Source organism: Dipodomys ordii, unplaced genomic scaffold, assembly GCF_000151885.1.
Source record: "Dipodomys ordii isolate 6190 unplaced genomic scaffold, Dord_2.0 Scaffold13, whole genome shotgun sequence".
NCBI lineage: Eukaryota > Metazoa > Chordata > Mammalia > Rodentia > Heteromyidae > Dipodomys > Dipodomys ordii.
In genome coordinates, this window is record NW_012267229.1 from 6,276,299 (window position 1) to 6,299,089 (window position 22,791).

At 36.3% G+C, this 22,791-nt stretch overlaps 1 protein-coding gene across 1 annotated transcript in view; it reads right to left on the reverse strand.

Annotated features, from left to right (window-relative positions):
* Window positions 1-383: 383 nt before the first annotated feature.
* The window catches only part of Plcb4 (phospholipase C, beta 4), a 352,340-nt gene continuing 329,932 nt past the window's right edge, over window positions 384-22,791 (reverse strand). Inside the window, exons 31-40 of the mRNA XM_013011053.1 lie at window positions 20,427-20,476; window positions 20,220-20,285; window positions 18,208-18,323; window positions 13,360-13,435; window positions 11,528-11,703; window positions 10,757-10,858; window positions 7,594-7,651; window positions 7,087-7,173; window positions 4,023-4,059; window positions 384-1,948 (exon numbers count right to left, since the gene is read on the reverse strand). Coding sequence (XP_012866507.1) covers window positions 1,860-1,948; window positions 4,023-4,059; window positions 7,087-7,173; window positions 7,594-7,651; window positions 10,757-10,858; window positions 11,528-11,703; window positions 13,360-13,435; window positions 18,208-18,323; window positions 20,220-20,285; window positions 20,427-20,476 — 857 coding nt within the window. The 3' untranslated portion in view covers window positions 384-1,859. The remainder of the gene's footprint in view (window positions 1,949-4,022; window positions 4,060-7,086; window positions 7,174-7,593; window positions 7,652-10,756; window positions 10,859-11,527; window positions 11,704-13,359; window positions 13,436-18,207; window positions 18,324-20,219; window positions 20,286-20,426; window positions 20,477-22,791) is intronic.

Here is a 22,791-nt window from a genome sequence, read left to right on the forward strand (position 1 = left end):
TGAACTTTCCTGATGATTTGATAAAGAAAATCTTGGGAAATGATCAACCTCAAAGTGGCTACATTTTACTAATTACAACGTTTCCATGAGGTGAAAGTGTATAATAAAAGGTAATATGGTTCTATTCTTTTACAGATCAGAAAACTAGGAACTAGAGAAATTCTTGTAGAAATCAATCCAAGCTACAAATATGAGAAAAAGAAAACTGAGTCCATCAGAGTTGAAAGTTAAGTAGAACTTACACATTTTGTGTCATTTGAGGTTAAGAGGAAGTAGGGAATATGAAATAAGTCCCCTTTTCAAACTAATGTAGAGATCATTTATGGAAATAAGGCAAAAAGGAAAATACTTTGGAAGCAAATACGCTGACAAATGTTAAATGCATTTTCATTTTTTTTATTAGAGAAGTTGGAAGTTGAATTTCAATATTGATGGTATTATCATTTTCTCTGCTCTGTTCAGAGGAACACATAGAATCAATTTGTACAAGCCTATACCACCCTTCAGTTGGTGTTTTGTGTCCTAAAATCAGTAATCTGATTAGTTCTAGGCTACCAGGTCTCCATGTACTCCTTTCTGACTTTGGCTGCATGGCTCACTTCCCAGTGTTGGACTTCTTCATGCACTGCCTGCGACGCAACTACAGAAGGCGCAAGGACCATGCAGATGAACACTGTAGCAAATTGTTTGGCTATTTAACAGACATAAAAAGGTTATTTCTTGATATGAAATTCTGAAAATCTGCATAAATATTTTGTGTAAAATTAAATTAGTTTATGTATTTATTTTTCAAACTAGAACTTGAAGTATCAAGAATGCCCACATAATTCATATACACATATATATAGAGAGAAAGACTTTTTCATTATGCTAAAAGTCTTGATCATCAAATTATAGTCTGTGCCATACATTTAATCAGTATTGATTTGTCATTAGGTTAACTACTCTGAACCAATTAATCTTTAAATGGTGCTGTGTATCATGCAAATGTAACTCTAGTAGTCCTGTTTACTAATCTTGTCAAGTGACAATACTTAGATGATTGTTGCTCTATAACAGTGTGAATTAAGAAGTATAAATACTTTATACATGGTCACATTTACAAACGTTTGCCAATAACCACTCCATGATCTGTACAGTGCAATAGTGAATTGTAAAATCTGGACTCTGCAGAAGCAATTCCTATAAAGCAGTGTCAGATGAAAGCTTTCTCTTAAATGAACCTAACAGAACTCCCCCATTTTGAGCACTGATGAGTTTTGGCACAGATACACTCTTCTGTTATTTTTCTCTATTGTTCTAGTCATTTCCACAACTCTTACAGGAAATTAGCTTCATACGGCATGGTAGAAACATGGCACTTACTGATGAGGTAACTCAGATATAGAAAAAGTCTGCAAAATTATTTCTCTAGTAGATCACTGCTTTTGCTGATGAATCTGTGGACAGAGTTTTTATTTTTTCTCCTAGTGCATGCACTTGCTATTTAATTGTTAATGCACTATTTTTGCTGCAGCTCAAACATGTTCTAATGTATCACAAAGCAGAGTTGTAAACACCAAGCTCATTTACTTGTGATGGTATCTTATAGCAAAACATGTTTAAGTTGTATTACCAATGGTTAAACTCTGCCTGACTGGAAAAGGAGATTTTTGTGGATTCATAGCTACTTTCGGTTGGCCAAGGATATTCAATATCTGAACTGTTAAATAGGAGAATATAAGTCATCTAAAGTCTCTGCAGTTTCAGGTAACTTCTTGTCTACACATAAAAAGAAACAGCAAGAAAACTGCTATTTTCCTTGGAATTTGTATTTGGAAGTTGGGAGTGATCTTCTGATGGTTTGTGGTTTTGCTGTTTCAATTCGAACTTTGGAGTTTCACACTACTGTTGCTGGTCTGCGGTCCATCTCGGCTTCCAATTTCACCATCTGCTGCATCTCCTTCGCCTGTAATATCAGAAACATGGCATTACATGTGGAAATCCTCTTCTAAAGCACCTCACAACCCTGGACTGTATTCTCCCCTAAGTCTTATGCTGTCACTGTATTCTTGCTATTCAAAATGTGGTCCATGGGCCACCAACATCTGCATTGCCTAGAACCTTGTCAGGAATGCAAAATCTTGGCTTACACATGGCCCACTGAAACCAAATATCCATTTCAACAAGACCCACCAGGAAATTTTTATGTATATTCATCTTTGAGGATGATTGATTGGTCACCACAGTTTTAGAAAAACTACTTGAAAAGACATTGAGTCAAGCATTTGGTATTTAGACTATGTCAAGATCAAACTGATTTGGTTTTCACAGTTTGATACATTGCTTTGTATGTAGATAACTCTAAAATCAGTTCTAGAGTAAGTGTTGCTTATGTATGACTTGCCTGAAATTTCATGAAAAGTAATTTCCCAAGAATCTAATTGATAAAGTTAATTATGAATATAGTACATTGATTTGATTCTAGTGGCCTATATTTAGAGCATTATAGATACAGGATTTTAGAAATTTTATTGCTTGAACTCTGTCCTGAAAGCTCTTACTTCTCTGGGATAATTTTTTTAATGGATGACTAGGAAGTAAGCTATGTTGAATCCAATCTCATGAATTAAGACTGTCCCTAAGAGTGGTAGAAAGGACTCAGATAAAGGGAAGGTCTGGTGATAAATAATTGCTTGGCAATACAGGGAAAATAAAACAGTTCATTTCAACTTCTACTTTCCAACTGACGGTCTACATGCCTTAGCCAAAACCATATGCATGTACCTTGAAGGAGTGAGAAAATGTCCCTTTCCTTGTTTAGAGAATACTACTTTTGAAATAAAGGATATGTAAGAATGGAAACATGGAAGTATAAAGGTATCAATCAGGGGAAGACCCTGAAGTGTTCTGATGTGTCTACTAATGGAAGGTCAGAGGAAGGGTTTAGTTCATTCAAGATCATACTAGAAGCACTTAAATCTCCCAAATGAAGTCCTGTGACTGTCAGGCCATTCAGTGGTTTTCTTCTTCTTATTCTTATATTGTGTTTTTTCAATTTCAATTTGGTAAGGACAGATATAAAGAACATGCATCTATCTGCATAAGGTTAGAACAAATGGTTCCCTCCAGCCAGATAACTTTATGCCTGATATATAGTCATCCTCTACTAGAACAATGAAGAAATGGAGAAAAATATACAAACATGACACTATGACACAAACAGTATTCATAAGAGATGACAGTGAAACATTATCAGCACTGCAAATTAAATAACTTGATGGTCAATAGTCATAAAAAATTTTCTATGCGTCTCCTCTTTAGCATTTAAAGACAATATGGAATACAGTTTAGAAGGAAGAATCATGTGACATTGAAAGATTATTCCAAGAGCTAAGTTCTAGCCCAGCAAGGTGACCATTCATTTCCATTTGCAATTCTAGTATATACCTGGCTATTACAAACAGTCCTCTCTTTCTCAAACAAGTTTTGCTCCTGATCCAAATAATAAATTATATGGTCACCTTTATGAAAGGTGATAAGAGTCCTTGGCAGACTGGACTTAGCAGAGAGCAGGACAAAAGATTGCATAACATCTGCAAACAAACCATTACTCTCTGTCATTGAAAACCATCAACAAACTTGCAGTGGTGTTCATTAAAAAATTAACATATAAATTAGTCATATTAGCATTTATAAATGATCTGACTCTGTGACCCCACTTTAGTTGTAGTGGTTCTATAAGACATGTATATACCACTGTTCTTAATGTCTGGGTTTGTCTTAACTACCATGTTTCCAGATCTGCAATTGGAAATGTTGGCTAACATGCCATCTAAAATGATTTTTTTTTAAGATTTGGGGCTTTTCAGATTAAATATTAAATAGTTTCAGATTTCTAAGCATGAAATAGCCAAGCTGTTAAATTCAAACCCTTGTGATATTAGTTATGACCAGATGTGAATCATAAATAAGACTGAACCCAGAATACTGATGTAGCTGAGAAGGAAAGCAATGTCTGCTTATCAGAATTTTGGTCCTACCTTGCGTTTGGGACACTGCATGACAGGATTTCAAAAGCTGTTTGTACAAAAATAGTAATGTCAAAATTGAGTCATACATACAAAACAAAGAAAATAAATGAGTACTGAAGTGAATTTGAGAAATGAATGCAAAACCATATATAGAAAAGCAAAAGGCTAAGAGTAAAACATGTACACACCCATCAGTGACAAACTTTCCCCAAGTCGATCTCAACAAAAAAATTAAAAAAAAGAACAAAGCAAACAACCAATGCCTGTTGGCCCAGATGAGCAGAGAATTGAACCTTTACCTAGATCCCTTACTTCATTTAAGTTTTTCAATTTACATTTTATTGTTTTTGTGTTAATAGTGGGGCTTAAACTCAGGGTCTTGCACTCTCATTTGGCTTGGCTACTCAAGGCTGGTACTCTCCAATTGAGCCACAATTCCACTTCCAGGTATATTTTGCTGGTTAATTGGAGATAAGTGTCTCACAGACTTTTCTGCTCAGGTTGGCTTCAAATCATGAGCCTCTCAGATCTCAGCCTCTTGAGTAGTTATGATTATAGGCATGAGCCAGTGGTACTCAGCTCTTCACTTTATTAGGACAGATGACAAGAATTAATTTTTAAGACTTACTGGTGACAATAATGGAATTGTTAATGTTTGAAATGGTACATGTGAAGATGAAGAAATATTATGTGTTAGGGAAGTCTATGGGAAATTAGAACAGAAAAGAACAAATCACCAACATTTGGAATTTTAAGTGAATGACTGACCAAATAGGCTAGTCTATTAAGTGTCTTACAAACGACACATGTGGCCTGGATCCAGAATCAGGATAAAAATATATAACCTCCTGAGTTATTTCTTGACATAGTTCTAGTTAGTTAAGTACAGCCATTCATGTTTTACTTTGAAGATGATAGGAGCCATGTATAACAGTAGAAAAATATAGTAAAATGGGAACAAACTATGAAAAGCAATGTGAGAGGGGCTTTTTAAGAAGTCTTGAGGCTTAACAATGGTTTTAGAGACTGTTCTGGAAATCTGGAATTATATGGAAATTAAACTTTTAAGCTAGAGAAATATTTAAGGAGTTCTATTACATGGTTCTAGACCTTGAGTTTTAAAAGGGAAGAAATGGAGACATGGTATCCCGTGTACTGCATCTATGAAAGTTGTGGCATACAGAATAATTGTGAATCCAGTGCTTCTGACCTTCACATTAAAACAAAAAAAATACACAAGGAAATTCTGGGACTCAATTAGTTATGGAACACATGGTCTTTACAGAGTAAAGCCTAACGCAGAAATTTTATATTTGTCAGAAGGGTCAATGTGATATCTTGATTTTTTTCCTCCCTTGAATGTCACTAAACCTTCAAGTCTCAAGTGTTTGAATGTTCTGTGTGTTCCTAAGCTTTTGTAACTCAAAGTATCAGTTGTGGGTGATAGACATTACTTATGGCATATTCAACAGCAATGTATATTTTCAGAACAAAGGCCAGCCCAATTGGCTCCAATCAATACAACTATCAGTAATCTGCAAGAACTCTCATGTGGTTTGAATTACTCATGAATTCATATAAAAGCTCAAAGTGATTTCTTTATGCTGTTTTCAAAGTAAGGACAACTTAATTCTTTAGTTCTGATCTACACCACTATCGTAGTGATGAGCAATTTTTAGCACATTTTCATTCTTTAGCCAAACTTGTTGCTAAGCAACACAAAAAGTTTTAAAAAGCTTCTTAATTTAGATAGTTAAAACATAACTGTTCCTTACCTTTCATCATGCCCTCCTTTTAAGGATGATTTTTTTTTGAAGCCTCCTCAAAGGCATCTTTATCACCTCTTATCCCTGAATCACTGAAGTGGATTCTAACACTGCAGAGATGGTGACTTTACCCTTAATCACAGTCTTATATTTCCCCAGGGACATTTTCTGAGAAGTACTTTAAGAGCAAAAACATAATTTATATCACGTGTGCCAGAATATGATGTATCTATGAGCTGGCCAAAAGAATTGGATCTATAGGTTCATAAGCATGTATGGTTTTCCTTGGGAATCAGTGCATTAAAGCTAAAAAAAAAGGAAATGTGAATAACTCAGAAGTATGGAGATGAATAACACTTCTGTCCATCAAAAAGTAAAGATTTTTTTTACCCAAATACACTACAAAATACAATTTTACAGTTTCTGTTTTACTTTCTTATAGATTCTTTTAAATATCAGTGTTAAGTATTCACCAAAGGAGCCACTCACTCTGAAATAAAATATACCTTAGTATATTTTACTTTAAAATGGGAGAAGATAGAAAAGAATAATGTAGTAGAGTAGAACTTTATCATTTCTAAATGGAAGTAACTTATGTAGAAAGAATAACTTCCCAACCTAATTGCACCTAAAGAGTAAAATTTAAATGCTTACTGAGGGTCTTGTGGCTATAGAAGTCAGAGAAAACTCCATCAAGGTGAGATGGCTCTGAGGAAGACTGATGAGCTCACAGCATTACAGGCTAGAGCTCCTATGTGCTAGGATATATGTAACTAACTAGCTGAAGTTTGGACTTTACTTCTATGTACTTCTCTTTAATTAGTTTTGCTTTGCTGGGAGAAAGCATCAAGAGGATAGCATCCATTCACTTTGGTTACTTGAACTTTTACAGAGGCACAAGTTCAGATCTCACTTGTAAACTTTAGGAAAATTTTACGACTTCATTTTCAGGTTGACATTGAAAAACTCATGGTTATTTGTTTTAATATAGAGTAGATTTCGAATTATAATGGAATGAAAATAGAGAAAACTCTTTATTCTAGTCTACTTTCCTTGAGAAATATTACTCCTTAAGTCTCCATAATATATTCAAATAGTGACTTTTCATTCCCTGCCCCCTAACTCTTCTCTCCCATTCCCAATAAGGTACTTCCTGGTTAACTTTTTTCTTTTGGTATACAGTAAAATAGGGAGCAGATTCCTCCCATTTTGCTATTTAGGCCACTAGCTTTTGTAGATTTCCTATAGTTAATGGCTCAGGTATCCAGAAATTGCTTATGTCTTTCAACATAGTTTAGGCCAAGTACCTGTTCATTCTGTTTCTCTAGAAATTCTAGGTGTTCCAGTTGGACTTTTTTCAACTGATCCATTTCTTTGGACTGCTTCATTGCGAGCTGCAAGAATAAAAAAAAACATCTGGTAAACTTTTGTTGTAAAGACTCATGGATGAAGACTGAGTTATAAAGTTAACAATTTAAATAATTTATACGGAGATCACAATTTTAACAACAAAAATAGCAGTCTGAAGGCTGGAACACCTTACACGCAGAATTCTTTCTGGGAAGTCCTTTCTGGAAGATAGCAAGTGTACTTATATATAACTGAAACAAAATTTGGCTTCATTTTCTAAATAAAGTGGTGTCAAATATAATTTCCTTAAAGATCTTAGTAAAGGATTACTGTAGCTTCCTTGGAAGAGAGAAGCTGAAATGTTTTATGTACAGAAAATTAAGCAGATTAGAATTTAAATCTAAGCAAGAGGTAATGTTTAGGTTTTTCAAGGAAGAGTACCAAGAAAATTATAACATACTTACTCTCTTTCTTTCTTCTAGAAACTTTTTAGTGTTGCTGCTGTTTAATTCTCTGACTCGCCTAAAAAAAATGGAAAAAATAGTTAGAATGATACTGAGTGGAATTAATAAACCCTCAAGAATCAGTAATACTTCATTAATTAACTAGATAGAATTAGGACTCCTTTTCTCTATTTTCATTGCAGCATTTTCAAAATAAACAACACAGAGATAGAAAAAGAGGCTCTCAATGCCCCAGGCTCAATTAACAAGTACTAATGATTTGCTATATTCTGGCATTTTTAAAGAGAATGAAATGCAGCAAATACAGTTTAAGGTCCTTTTGTGCTCTTCCTGATTCTATTTCCCTCCTTCCTTTTGCACAGAAGGCAATCATTGCTTGGAATCTGGTGTGGGCCTTTCCCCGCTATGATTTAATATTTTTACTTACAGATGAATGTATCTGTGTGCAATATATTTGGATACAAATCACCTGGAAGTTCTCTCTCTCTCTCAAAAACAAAGTAGCAAGTCCACTTCAATAGATCTGGAATGGGCCTAAAGGTCTACATTTTTAAAGAGCTTCCAGGCAATAGTGTTCCTGCTGTTTATCATTTCATGTTTTTGCAAAATGTACCCAAACAGTAAAATATTCTGGGTTTCTTTCCAATTCAGTGACTTAATAACAGAATTGAAAAATAATTTTGACTCATTCGAACTAAAGTTTGTAATATACTTGAAAAAAATGACAGAGTTATTCATGTTGTATGACATACTGTATTTTGGACAAATGCAAATTTAAATTAATGCTTTATTTTAAAATCATAACTGAAATAATTTGTTTTTGAACAGATGAAGATAGTATTATTTCTATGTATGGAAGGCCTTTAAACAAAGTCCCTTATCTCAGAAAGACATCCAGAGTTTGCCACATTTACAAAAACAAAATCAAAGAGAGGTACGACAGCATTACGTTGCAAATAAGGATTGGTACACATGATTAAAAAAAAAACTTCCTTGAGAACTCTCATTGTGATACACAAATAACACTCCATGTTAACTGGGAAATGTCTTGGCCAAAATATTCATTTCCAGATCAAAAATCTTGTGCACTTTCCTATCTCATTGGTAACTATTATTTGGAGATGGCATGAGGCTTTACACTTCAACATATTTTGACATTTCTTAGCATTGCTCAAAAGATAAGTGTGCTTTTTTAAAATGCAACAGCATTGAGGCAGTTGTATAGCAGCCCTCCTTGTTCAAAGTAGTAAGACCAGGTATCCTGTGGGCATCTCAAAATACAAGGTAGCTGGAGGGGATATGGACAGAAGGGAACCATACTGCAATGTTGGTGGTAGTATAAACTTGTTAACCACTTTGGAAAGTGGTATAGAGGTTCCTCAAAAGACTCCACACAGAGCTCCCCTATGACCCAGCAATCCCAATTTTGGACATTTACCCAAATGATCACAAACAAGACCATATTAAAGCTATCAGCACAGCAATGTTTATTGCAGCATTATTTACCATAGCTAAGATATGGATCAAGAAAATGTGGTGTATATACACAATGGAATTCTATGCCTCCAGCAGAAAGAATGACATTGCCCCATTTGTTAGGAAATGGAAAGACTTGGAAAGAGTTATATTAAGTGAACTAGGTCCAAAGAAACATAGGTCCCATGATTTCCCTTATTTGCAATAACTATTATAAGTCTGAGACAAGCAGAAACAGTCAGATAAGTTGATATTAGGCGCAATGAACCCCAAGATAGGGATTCAAATATTTTTTTAATTTCTTGTGATTGTTTCTAACATATTTATAAGATGATTTCTTTGTTGCTTTGTATGTCCCTCCCCCCACGGTATAACCCCTGTTTAAACTGTATTTGATGTCGGTATAATTTGTGGAGGGGAAGGGGAAAAACAAATCTTTTAAATAGGGATACAGGTGGAGCCATTGCAACAATGAGATGTACAAGTCATTATGTCAAAAAATGAACTTTACAACTTTGATGTGGGGGGGTAGCGGGGAGGATTGGGGGGAATGGGGGAAGGTTGGGAAGGGGAAACAAAGGAGGAGGCTACAATGCTTGATAAGAAATGTACTCATTATCTTGCCCATGTAATTGTAACCCCTCTGTACAGTATTTTCACAATTAAAATAATACAAGGTAGCAGAGGAGTGGAAACATGGAAGTTCTACTTTGTGGCTTCCAAGTCATCTAACAGCTTAGCCTATGGTTCATTGAGGGTGAATGACTTTGCTTATGGAGCTCACTGCCTTTGGATCTTCAGAGGTGGAAGAAAACCAGACAGGTGAATGAATGTGTTATCTGGGATGCCTGGCAACCAAGAACCATTAACTTCCTCTCTTAAGCATCACAACTACCGATGTTCTTCAAGTCCTCTTTAACAATAGCAGTTAAAGGTTCTTACAGCTGGGACCTGCCTTCACTGGCCTTATTCAGCCCCCGTCTTGGTTCCCTCCTGTATCCACCAACTTCCCTTGGCTGAACATCCTTCTTAGTGAGACATGCACCGGAATTCCTGTGCTAGTCTCTCTTCCCAGAAAACCCACTCAGAATAAAGACAAACTTGAAAAACTTGGGCAGGAGCTTTGAAGTTCATCTCTGCTTGTCAAGAGATTAAGACATCAAGCTGGGTGCTCGTGGCTCATGTCTGAAATCCTAGCTACTCAGGAGGCTGAGATCTGAGGATCACAGTTTGAAGCCAGCCTGGGCAGAAAATTCCCTCTGAGATTCTTATCTCTCATAAACTACTCAGAAAAGTCAGAAGTGGCGCTGTAGCTCCAGTGGTAGAGCACTAGCCTTGAGCACGAACAGGTTCAAGGAAAGCACTCAAACCTTGAGTTCAAGCTCCAGGACCAGCAAAAAATAAATAAATAAAATAAAGAAAAAAATAAGAGAGCTCAAGACATGAATGGAAGAAGATTGCCTTCCTGCTATTTAGACCCTTCCCATCTAAGACAATGGATGATCAAGTGAGGTACTTGCAAAATAACCCCATAGAGTGCAGAAAGAAAGGATGTTTTAGAATTACACTGATTATTAAATCATGTTCTACAAAATTTTTGTTGCAAACAAGCACACATGTACTGAATATAACTTTATTTTACTTGTAGTTGTAGTAAACAAATAGAAAACTTAGAGAACATACTTACCTTTCCCGTTCTGCTTTGTTCTTGATAGATTTATCTTGGCTGATGGCTTTGCTGTTTTCCATAGAAATCTTAGCCTGGTGGGCTCGCATTTCCTTGCTCTCTCTATGTATGAAACACAAATGAGGATGAGGGTGGAGAGTCAGTGATTAAGGCCTGCAAGGGCTTCATTTAGGGAAGGTGAAAAGGTTCTGGAGAATGTTGGAGATGGTGTCCCCAAATGGGAATGAACTGTCACATACTTACAAATCGTTACATGGAAACCTTTTATGTTATCCATTGCATGCCTCTTCTGTCTCAGTAACTCTGGAAATAGGTTTCCTTTTTATTAGTATCATCAAGTTCATTTAGTTATTTTGTGTTTGAGAGAGGGAGGGACAGAGATCCAACTCATAGGAACGCTAATCCCTGGAGGGCAGTGGGCCATCTAGTGGTGAGGTAGCTTGTGGGGGCTGGTAAAGAACAATTTTTTATTCATCAAAACCAAGGCACCAGTAAGTGGCTCATGCCTATAATCTTAGCTACTTAGGATCTGAGGATAGTGGTTCAAAGCTAGCTCAGGAAGAAAAAATCTGTGACACTCATCTCCAATTAATGACCAAAAAGCCTGCAGTGCAGCTGTGGCTCAAGTGCTAGAGCACTTTCTTTGAATGAAAAAGCTCAGGAATAGTTCCCAGGCCTTGAGTTCAAGCCCCAGTTTAAAAGCAAGCAAGCAAGCAAACAAGCAAAACAACAACAACAGGAGTTTACCCTGGGTATGGCTGACTTTCCTACCTGTCGTGGGACAGTTTCAGCTGCTGGGTTTGTTGCTCATGAGCATTGATTAGCAGTTTTCTCAGTAATTCACACTGCTGGTTAAGGTGCAGGTCCCGGATCTCTTGCTCCTCTGCACTGTGGGTATTGATCATTTCTGACCACTCTTTTGTGTGCTGAGCTACAATCTCTTTGACCTGTTGGAGAAAATGGAACAATATCATCTGGAATCTTCACAGTTCAGGTATGAACTGAAAGCATTATCATTCTTGCACTTCAGATTCCTCCCACCAATTTACTTGGAGAATCACTGGAAACCCACACACTGCACAAAATGATACCTACTGATGGAAGTCATTGCTTATTAAAAATCAATCAATTGCTTTGACTCAGTGTTTAACCATGCCTGGTATTTCACTGCCTAACTCACATTCTGCTTTATCTAAATCATATAGAAGCTTTGCTTCTATATGGCCACAGGTTGGAATAAAGTGAAGTGCTCTCCTCAATTACATATTACTGCATCCTCTCGAATAGACGCTGGGGTAGGCAGTCCTCCAGTCCTGATAGCCATATTCTTTGCAATATGGCTGTGTAGTTCCTCTCTGTAACACATCACAGTTTCTCCATGAAATTACACTTAGCTAGCTTTGTGACTTCCTTTAGGAGATAGTAAATCAAAGCAGAGGGAAACTGTTAGGTGATGTAAGCAGAGGAAAACTGTTTTCCCCTTTGTTGTGTTTGGTACCCTGTTGCTGAGCTTGCTAGAGACTACAAGTAATATACGAAAAGATAATCAGCAACCAGCCAACCATCAGATGCACATGTGAGGCCAGGAAACCCCAGCTGACTAGAGACACATGAGTGAGCTCAGCAAAATTAGAAGAACCACCCAGTAGACTATAGCCCAAACTTCACTGAGTTGTGAGCTAATAAATGGTCATTATTTTAAGGCCTTAAATTTAGATAATTTTTATGCAGCAAAAACCCGAAGTATATTATCATTGTACTTGGTCATGGTATCCAAGACCTCCCTGCTCCAGAGAAGCTTACTGCTTCTATATAGTTCATATTATACCCCATGGATCGTATCAAAGTGAACATTATCTAGAACAGCATGGCTGGCTCATGTGTGCAGCAAGGTGTGCTCAGAGAAATAGCTGCCCACAGACATATGAACACCAGATGGTTAAACCAAAAGCTGCAGTTGGGAGCTTTAAGGGTTTTTACTTTTAAATTAATTATTGCTGGAAGTTTTTATTTTTTAACCAAGCCTTAGCAATTAGGTCTTCAAATGTTCAAAACATTAGTTAAGGTATTTCAAGCTTCTACTTTTTTCTTGTCGTAGGAGAAATGCAAAGATGGAGTAGGTTTGTAACAAATATTTTCCCCCAGTTTCGGGAGGTTTTTGGTTATGTACTTACTGTTACTTCTTTTTTAAAATATTCTTATTGTAAAGATACTGTACAGAGGGGTTACAGTTCCACGAATAAGGTAATGAGTACATTTCCTATTGAGCATTGTTACCCTCGTCTTTGTTTTTCCCCAATACCCCTTCCCTCCCCACTTATTGTTACTTCTATAGGAAAGAGTATTCTGTATTTTGCAGTATTTCTTTTTGGTCCTTTTACACATTGTTTCACTTGATGCCTTAGAGTGGGATAATATAAATACTGCTAGCATATTTCTACACATAAGACAAAAATGATTTTCCATAAGGTGGATTTCTCAAAGGCAGCTCAGATCCCATCTTCCTATACCATTGTTGTTTCTGACATCAACACAAGTAGCTATTCTAAAGTAACTATGGTGTCTTCTGCAAGTCACCACTGTGGAAATGGGCATTTTCTCACCTTAGATTTGTGATCTGATGTCAGGGTCTGAATTTTAATTTCTGTTTCTTTCTTCATTTCAAGACAATTACTTCCCCTGAAAATAGAAAATTGCAAATTCATGCTAGAAATTAGATATCTTCTAATTCCTTTAGCCTCTGTGACAGGGCTTTCTAATGAAAACAATATATTCATCAAATGTGGGATGCCCTGGCTCAATGGGCAGCATTAGTTTTTCTAGTAATAGACTGATACCTTACAAAATATTATCTGTATCATGATTATTCAATTCAATCACCACACAAAGAAACACTTCAAACTTAGCAATTATTTCATTGTTATGTCTGTTGTCAGAGTTTCCATTTTGGTTCCTGTTTTTCTTCAAGCTGATTTTTTTTTTCATTTAGTCAATCAAATGTTATTTGGAATGAAAACTGGAAAATAGAGGTCCTCAGCTTTAAGTGAATTTCTAATTCTTCCATTTTGGTTGTGAAGCCAGATTTTTGTCTTTTAAACATGCCAATGAAGAAGAAAATACCATTTCTTGGCATCAGAGGGAAACTTTTTTTTTGCTTCTTATTGTATCATAAATAGGAGATACATTTGAGGCAACTGCCCAGCAATCATTACTGCTGATTTCGGTGATTATGTTTTCTTTTCCATATGACTGCTGAAACAGGGACAGGTTCTGAGCTTCTGTGTTCAGCATGTATGCTCTGGTTTATTATAGCCCAAGTCAGAATGCTTCATTATATTGTGAATTGAGTATTCTTTCAGAGAAGCATTATTCAGAAACTTCAAAGTCTCTCATCAAATCTATTACTTCTCACTGACTGACTCCGAGTATTTTTCTTCTGTCATCTGTCATTCAGTGAGACTGGAATATTGCTGAAACATCCCCTTGTCTTATTTCTAGACACACTCTTTACAGCAAATGCAACAAAAGATTTAATTGCAACTTCTTATCTACTGGCATAAACTAAATATTCCTGATATTTTGATAATCAAGATTGCATTTTCTCTTGTGCATTCATTTATTTATTTTCTGGGCTATGTAAAAAAAAATCTGTAATTGCTTTTCCTTCTCCTCCCATTCATGTTCTCTGCTTTGCCTTGAAGATGGTGAATGAAAAACCCCATGAGAGAAATACTGATATGTTTCCTACAGAGCACTTGAACAAAGTTTGCTTTTTCATGTAGTCATTCCCTTCAGCTAAGTAGGAAGAGAAAGGAAACCTACAAGTGCTTCCTGAATTAGGATAGATGCCTGATAAACACATAATAAGTCTATCAAAGGCAAAAATGCATTTAATCTACCCAAACTTCTACACATCCTATTTTGACAATATAGTCCAATGGTAGCCTACCATAGTTCCCCTGGGTGATTATATGGCTGACTAGGGGTTCTGCCCAGAAGCCAAAGGTTATCATACCACCTCTTAGTATACTAGGAAAAGATCCTCAAATTCAAAGTGCACATTCTTGTTATAAAGATAGAAATTCATAATTCAAATAGTCTGTAGTCAAGAATTATCTATATTTATTTTAGAAACAGATTCCACTGAGGAAATCTCCAAAAATTATCACCACTTTTGACTTTCATGGATGATTTAGTAACTTGAAGAAAATATGTCTAGATGATCTTGATGAAGGACAGAGGGAAACTCTAGTTTGCTCTGCTGGCCAGAAGAAACCAACTGATGTCTGGTTTCACAGATACTTTTGGGGTTTTGTTTTTGCTTTTGAGCCAGCGCAGGCTGGCCTTGAACTAGAGATCTTCTGCCTCAACCTCCCAGATGCTGGTCTTACAAGGCATATGCCAATCATGCTTTTAATGAATTGTGGTGACTTTTATTCCTTGAAGTATTTAGGAAATACTCTTCAGAGTCTGGATGCTGAGAGGTTTTCTGGTTCCCTTGTTTCACTCCTGGCAAAGTAAGACTTTGTCGAGAGATCTCTAACAATGCTTATTAGACTGACTTGGGAGTTAAGTGTATAACAGGAACAATATGTAGTAAAGGTCACTTTCATCCACTTTTAATCTTTGTGAGTAAAAATAATGAAGTAAAGATGTACTTTACCTATTTTTGGAGTTATAAAGGCATTATTATTGATTTATGGATTTAAAGAACTGCAGTATCCTTTTTTTTAAAGCAAAGAAACTCTGTACATGGTGCTTGAGCCTAAAATGTCATTAGATTCTGGTTTAAACACATGAAAAGATAAAAGATAAAATGGGTGACATTGATCAAGATACATTGTAATATTAACTGATTTGTAGAATGGTAAAAACAAAACAAGACAACTTTGACATGCAATTATTCTAAGTGGAAAGTAAAATTAATGACTATTTTGGGAATAATTGGGAAAGTTAGCATAGTCAACTATTATTATTCAAAAAAACTTCGATTCTAAATGCCTGTAGTTTCTATTTGTAAAGATAGATGGATCTTGATCCATCTTTCATTAAGTAAGTCTTCTGAATTTAAAAAAAGGAAATTCTCAATATCGGTATCTACAAAACCCAAAGTATTTAAAAATAATGACTTGTGAAACTTATTCTTAGAGAATATTATCAATTTGCAAAAAAAATTGCTCCTTAAAAATATGGCGTTAGAGCTTATTTCTACTTCTTTCAACATTCTTATCTAAAATGTCATTGGAAATAAGAAAATAACTGGAAAACAAAATTCTACAGCTGCTGATACGGTTAGAAGTCCAGAAAAGTCATCATATGGCCAAATGAGCTGCGAGATGGCTGAGTTTGATCTAATTCACTTAAAATATGGATTGATCATAGTCAATTCATCATAGTCATATGCTACTTTTTTGAATGGCAGCTTCTTTTACAACAACTTAAGAATAAAAATAAAATAAATAACATATGGATTGAAAAAAATTCAAAGCAGGATGCCTTATTCTGCTTCTATGACACAGTCAAATCAATGACCAGACTGTGCATAATAACTATGCTTCCCAGAGCCTGGCGTGTGTGTGTGTGTGTGTGTGTGTGTGTGTGTGTGTGTGTGTGTGTTTAATTATATGAAGGTACCTCTTAAAGTTTGAGATCTGAGGTTAGGCTAGGTGTTATGTTGTTACTCACCATTGACCTCTTAAGGTAAATGACACTAGTTTCATGTAAAAAAGGAGAAAAAAAGTGACCTTTGGAACCAGAAATTGTGAGAAACATTCTGTTTTTAGACATTCAGTTTTCTAGGTATATCTAAAGCATCAGCAAATGAAAGTACAAAATGTAATTCTTTTCTCCCTTTCTTTACTATCAAAAGCTGTGGAAGGTGAAAAGATATCCACAGAAAGCTGAAGATAGAGAATAAAAATCAAGAGAAAATCCATTAAAGGAAGACAAAGCTGGGCCAAAAATTGTATTTCACAGAAATAAGACTGTAAGACTGCATAGACTTGCAGTATCTTCCCCAAGGGGAAAGTAGGTAACATGACAGTGGAGACCCTTGTCAGATGATCAGATCAGCATCTCCTATGTTGTAATGTCAACAGTACCTTCTCCTCAATACCAGCCACTTCATAGGGCATCATTGTTTTCATGCTACCCTTATCAAACATTCATAACTTCCCTTAAATCATGAGAAATACCAAAAGCCAAAAGGAGTCTCATTCTACAAAACAACTGAGAATTATTCTTCCAAAGTGGAAAAAGTCAAGAGACCATGAGAGACTGAGGATCTAAAATTGACTAAGGGTACTGAGAAGTAAGTAAATGCAATATGCACTTTCTAGGGTGAATCCCAAAGCAGAAAAGGGATATTAGGGAAAAAACAAAATTGGTGAAATTTGAAAAAGCACCACAGTTTTTTGAACAGCATTTTACCAATGTCCATTTCCTGGGCTTATGATTATATTATGGCTGTATGAGAAGTTACCATTTAAGGAAGCAGAGTTAGGAGTAAGTGGGGGGAGGAGGGACATAGAAAAGGTGAACCACAGGGTTAACAAATATAGCAGTGGTACTCACTAGCCAATAAATGGAACATGAACTACACGACTTGTGGGTGGGGACAAAAGGGTAAAGAATGGGAGAGATCAAGGTAAAGGGTGACATGGTTCAAAAATGCACTCATTACCTAACTTAGTCAACTATAATCCCCCTGTATATCACTTTTATAATAACAATAAAAATATTAAATAAAAAATAAAAGAGTAAGTGGGAACTCTAGCACAGGGTATGTGTGCTAAGGTCCCATTTGCGTTCCTTAAACCAAAGACAATACTTAGCAATACTATGTTTCTTCCTACACATAGCTAAGTATGATATGGTTTATTTTATAAATTAGTCTCAGTAAAATATTCACAACTATAGTGATAAAAATGGAACAACTGAAATAATATACTATAATAAAAGTTCTTTAAAGCTTATAAATTAGTATTTCAAGAAATTTCCTTTTAATATTTTTGGACTGTGGTCAACTGTGGGTAACAGATATACCAACATAATCAAACTGCAGATCATAGAGAAACTATTGTGTTTCTTCAACTTATCTTATAATTTTCAAGTTAATTACTTAACATTATGTAAAAATAAGTTACCACCAATTATCAGAGTAATGTTTTTTCAATTAGTTTTGACTGAGATTCCTTTGTTATATTTGAAGACGTTTTGATAAGTTACTTAGTTCCAACATCTCTACGGAGAACCTTCCTTAAACCACAGAAAAGTCAGCGAATGCCTTAGGCTGCTATGTTAGTATGTTTTAAAATGGCTCATGCTTTCCAGGAGGATTTTTAATGAGCCAGCATTGATGCAGTTATTCCTTGACCTTAGCAGACAGATACACTTGGAAAAGATAAACTATAAGAAGAAGAAAGTCCCTGGAAGGAAGTGAACAATCTTACCCTTTCTTCTTCATTGCTTTTTCTAAGATTTTCTCATGAGTTGACTTCTCTTTGTCATACTGAGCCACAATTTTGTCAACTTGTGTGCAATGCAACTTCTGCATGGTACTATGCTCCTGAAGGAAAAGAATTTACAGTTATTTGTTGGGTTTTTAGTGTGGCTGAGAAGCTTGACATTTGAGAAGCCAAGGACTAAACCAATCTGAGAACATCATACACTCTCTCAGAATCCTGTCCAGCACATACCTTGTTGGGAATCCCCAGTAAGGGCCATCCTCAGCCTCAGCATAATAAAAATGCTGCTTCAAAAGGCAGCTCTGCTCAGAGGTAGCAGTGCTAATCCTCTCAAAGTCCTTTCATATACATGCACATCTTTATACATTTCCCACCTGCTTATCTTCATTTTTTAAAGAGGTCTTGCTATGTTGCCTATGCTATTCTTGAACTGGGCTCAAGTAATTATAAGGCCTTAGCTTCCTGAGTAATTGGAGTGAAAAGCATATGCCACAGCATTTAGCTTACCCATTCATCCTTGTTCTGCTGTCTCAGACATCTAGTCCATTGTCCCTTCCACACACTAGTCCCTAAAAACCTGTTTGGCCACCATATTGCTTCATTTGTGTCTAAATATAACTATCTGCCATGTGACATATTTCAAAATACTTGACACATTTTGGAATTAATTAATTTCAAGGAAAAAATTAATTTCAAGGAAAAAATTCCTTGAAGACCATCCATACAGAATGAAGACTGTCATTATGGCTGCTACCATGAGCTGAACTTGAACCTATAGGACTGATAGTGTCACTGACTTCCTTATTCATGATACCAAGACTGGCCTTCAGTGTCACAGATATTTAAACTACTTTTTGTGACCTTCTTAAATCACTGAAATTAGGGTTCAACTCTTTGAAAACTGTTTTTCTCTAAACATCATTTTCTTCCAGACAATAAGGTATGCAAAACCCTTGGACAATTCAAATAGCATTGAAGTAGTTGTTTTCCTCTAAGTAAGCTATTCCTATTCACTAAATTTCACTTTACTCCTTCCTAAAATGTGGAGAGTATTATTTAGGTCTCAAGGATATTGTGAGGATTCAAGAATGTTCATAAAATATGTGATGCCAATACATGTCTGATTGAGAATTCAGATTCCATACATTCCACAGAATAACAAAGTTAGTCCCATGTGTGTGTATTCAGTGTGGGAGAAGCAATTAATTCATAAGATTAGCATCACACACTTATGACTTCCATTTCTGAAGTGTAAGAGAATATAAAAAACAAGCAATGAGATGTAATCCTGATCAGAAATGCTTGGAAAAAGCAGCAGCACATGGCCACATAAATTACTGTGGCATGTTAGTCACAATAAAATTATCTTATGGAATTCTGAAGGCTAATGCTTCTTTCACAGAATGCGCGATAAAACTGTAAGAAAGTCCATAGAAATCCAGACAGTGGGCTTTTAAGACGACAGTAAATCTTCTTTTACATTCTATGATAAGGGACCTTTAGGAAGTTAGAAGTTATTTTCTGCAAGGGAAGGTAATCTAATTTATCCAGTCATTTGGAATTTACTGGTTGGTGACTGATTTGAATTTTTTCTTCCTAACCAGAAAACGGATGGAATGAAGCCTAAGGCTTCTTAAGGTGAGGGAAAGGTCTACTAGGATCATTTCTAAGGAGGATGTCGTGTGTGCTGGGAGGTTTATTCAGCCACAGGAGAATTCCCAGAGTTCTCATAAATTTGCAACTGTGTCTTAACATGTCTCCTAACTGCTATCCAAAAGGTTTCTTCTGAGTAAAAAAGTAAAATAAATAAATTTCAGAAGTAGTCTTCTGGGTGGGGTTTATATCACCTTGGAGGATGGGAGAGTGAGAATCAATACCTCGCTAGGTGAAATGAGCCGAAATTCAAGCTTGCTAGCATCTGTCTCCCCATAGTGTATGGGGTAAACCATGGTTAGTGACCCAGGGAACTGAGGAAATGAGCAGAAGAAAGACTTTACCTTCGCATGTTTCTTCTTTAAAGAATTTAATTCTTTCTGTTGTTTCTTTAAATGTTTCAAGTAAGCCTGTAAAGGAGGATTGGGGAAGAGGATTTAAATTAAGTTTATTTTTCTTGGAGGCAGAATGACTACACTTAGTGAAAATATACATTGTTTTATCAATAGATATAGCACAAGAGTGCTTGAGCAAAGGTCAAGTGATTTTACCTTCATTTGCTTCAAATCTTCTATCCTTATTTGAGGGATAAGTTCAATACCTTAAAAGAAAGTCACACAAAAGTTATTCTGTATGGTAACAATTGGAGAAAATAATAGATGACACAAATTCAATTTTAAATCTTATATAAAGACCCCAAAACAGCTTTGCAGCTAAAGGATATAATATATATATATGTAAAGGATATAATATATATAACACACATATTTTATTATCCTTAAGTAGTTGTACAAAGGATTTGCCATTCAACAAAGCAGTTTGAATGAAATGCATCTTGACCAAATGTCATTCCTTTCGTCTTTCTCCCTCCTCCCTCCCAACCCCACTCCTTCCCTTGATTTTCTTAATTTTGTAGGATATACATTACATTTATGAAAGATGTAAACATTTTAATTCTTATTGCAAAGCACTTAAGTAAATCATTAGAATGCTTAGTGTCTTAGTTTCCCTAGCAGCAGAAGATACATGCACATGTGACTTATTGAAGGTAGACTCAGGAGAAACTGCTCAGCAAGAAGCAGGGCCAGGTATTGGTGGATCATGCCTGTAATTCTAGTTACTCAAGAGGTTGAGATATGAAGATCACACTTTGAAGCCAGCCCAGGCAGGAAAGTCTGTAAGGCTCTTATCTTTGACCCAGACAACTAGAAGTGGAGCCATGGCTCAAGTAGTAGAGGACAAGCCTTGAGCAAAACAGCTAATGAACAGCATCCAGGCCTTGAGTTCAAGCCCCAGCATGGGCACAAAAAAAGAGAGAAGCAGAATAAGGCATGACATACTTCTAGCTGAAACCCAGCCTCAGCCTGTCCTATGAGAGGTCCTCAGTATAAAAGGCACTTAGGAGAAACTTGATCTGGATGGAAGGAAGTTTGGCTCCATAAAAGCCTGGGGAGAACTTCAGAGGTTTCATAAAACAATTCAGGTATTTCCAGGCAAAGGAATTCTCATAGTCTTGGTAATTCTGTAGAAGGGGCAGCTAGAATTTACAAAGAGCCAACACTAGCAGCTCAGGGATTGGCTAAGTGACCTCCATAAAGGAATCCGATCAGGCTCTGTGACACCTTATACAGTTAGCTTTGCATTCATATGTGAAAGCATATCCTATCATACCAGTCCACGAACTCCCAACTCCATTCTCAACTTAATCATCACTAATGAATAAGACTTTTAAAAGGCATTAAAAAAATCAGCATTTAAGCCACATGTTATCTGAGTGCAGCAATGCCCTTAACACAAAGGAAATAATGAAATCAAAGCACTACATAACAGAATGCTGCCTTTAGTACCTAGAGTAATGTACCAAGTCATCTTGCTATCTGAGTTAATGCTAGGCCATAAGTTGTCATGGCAACCTCGGTGGTAGAAGACTCTCTAATGGGTTCTGTTTGACTGCAGATTTTCATCTGAGGCAAATAAAATGAATGCACACTCAATACTAAATTGATTTCCATTAGAATCCCAAAGGCCAGGTATGATACTTCAAGACAGATAGATATGAAGTCCGCATCAGATCTCTTTGTCTTTCAGTTCCGTTTGTTTTAAGATCTGAACATCCAGTATTGGGGGGGAGGGGGTGTAAAAGTAATCTTGACTGAGAGAAATGAGTACTGAGAGCTCTGGCATTTTAAGATAGGATATGAAGGATAGGCAGGAAATTTCCTGAACCCTTAGGTCATAATATCGGAATCTACCTCCCTGCCTTATGGCAGACAGTGAGGCAGAGGTAGTATAGGATAGGGGAGTGAATCCCAGCATGGTTAAGAGCTTCATAACGTTGGTTTTCAGTTCTCTTGCCTATAAAATGAACACACAGGATTGGAGGGTCTTGCACAGACCTCTAGAGAGCTAAGAAGTACAAACAGCTTGGCTGATGAGATTTCTTTTTCTTGTTTTGGTTTTGGTTCAACAAATTCCTGATAAACAGGAGCCTGAAACAATATATACTGCCCTCAATGGCATTTTTTTGCAGTTAGAAAAAGGAACAACGTACAATTTAATTCCCCTTAGTGATTTAATTAAAAAATCTCATATTGTACAGATCAGCACCTAATCCACGCACATGGACTTTTCCATCAATATGCCCAGAGCAGCATGTCAAAGGCACATTTGATGATGGCGGAAATGTCCCATGTGTGAGGTACCTTAGAGCCAGCAGCTACACAGGCTGCTTCAGCATCTCATGGGTAGGGAGCTCAAGTTTCAAATGTCTGAGGGTAAATTAAGTATATTTAGATAGTCACAGGTAGCTACAGGATACTATCTTCATACCAACCTCCCTGGGATGAAAGGGGGATAAGGGGCACACGTTTTGGGATCTAAAGATTCTAACTGAAGTTTCAGAGGTGACATCATTCA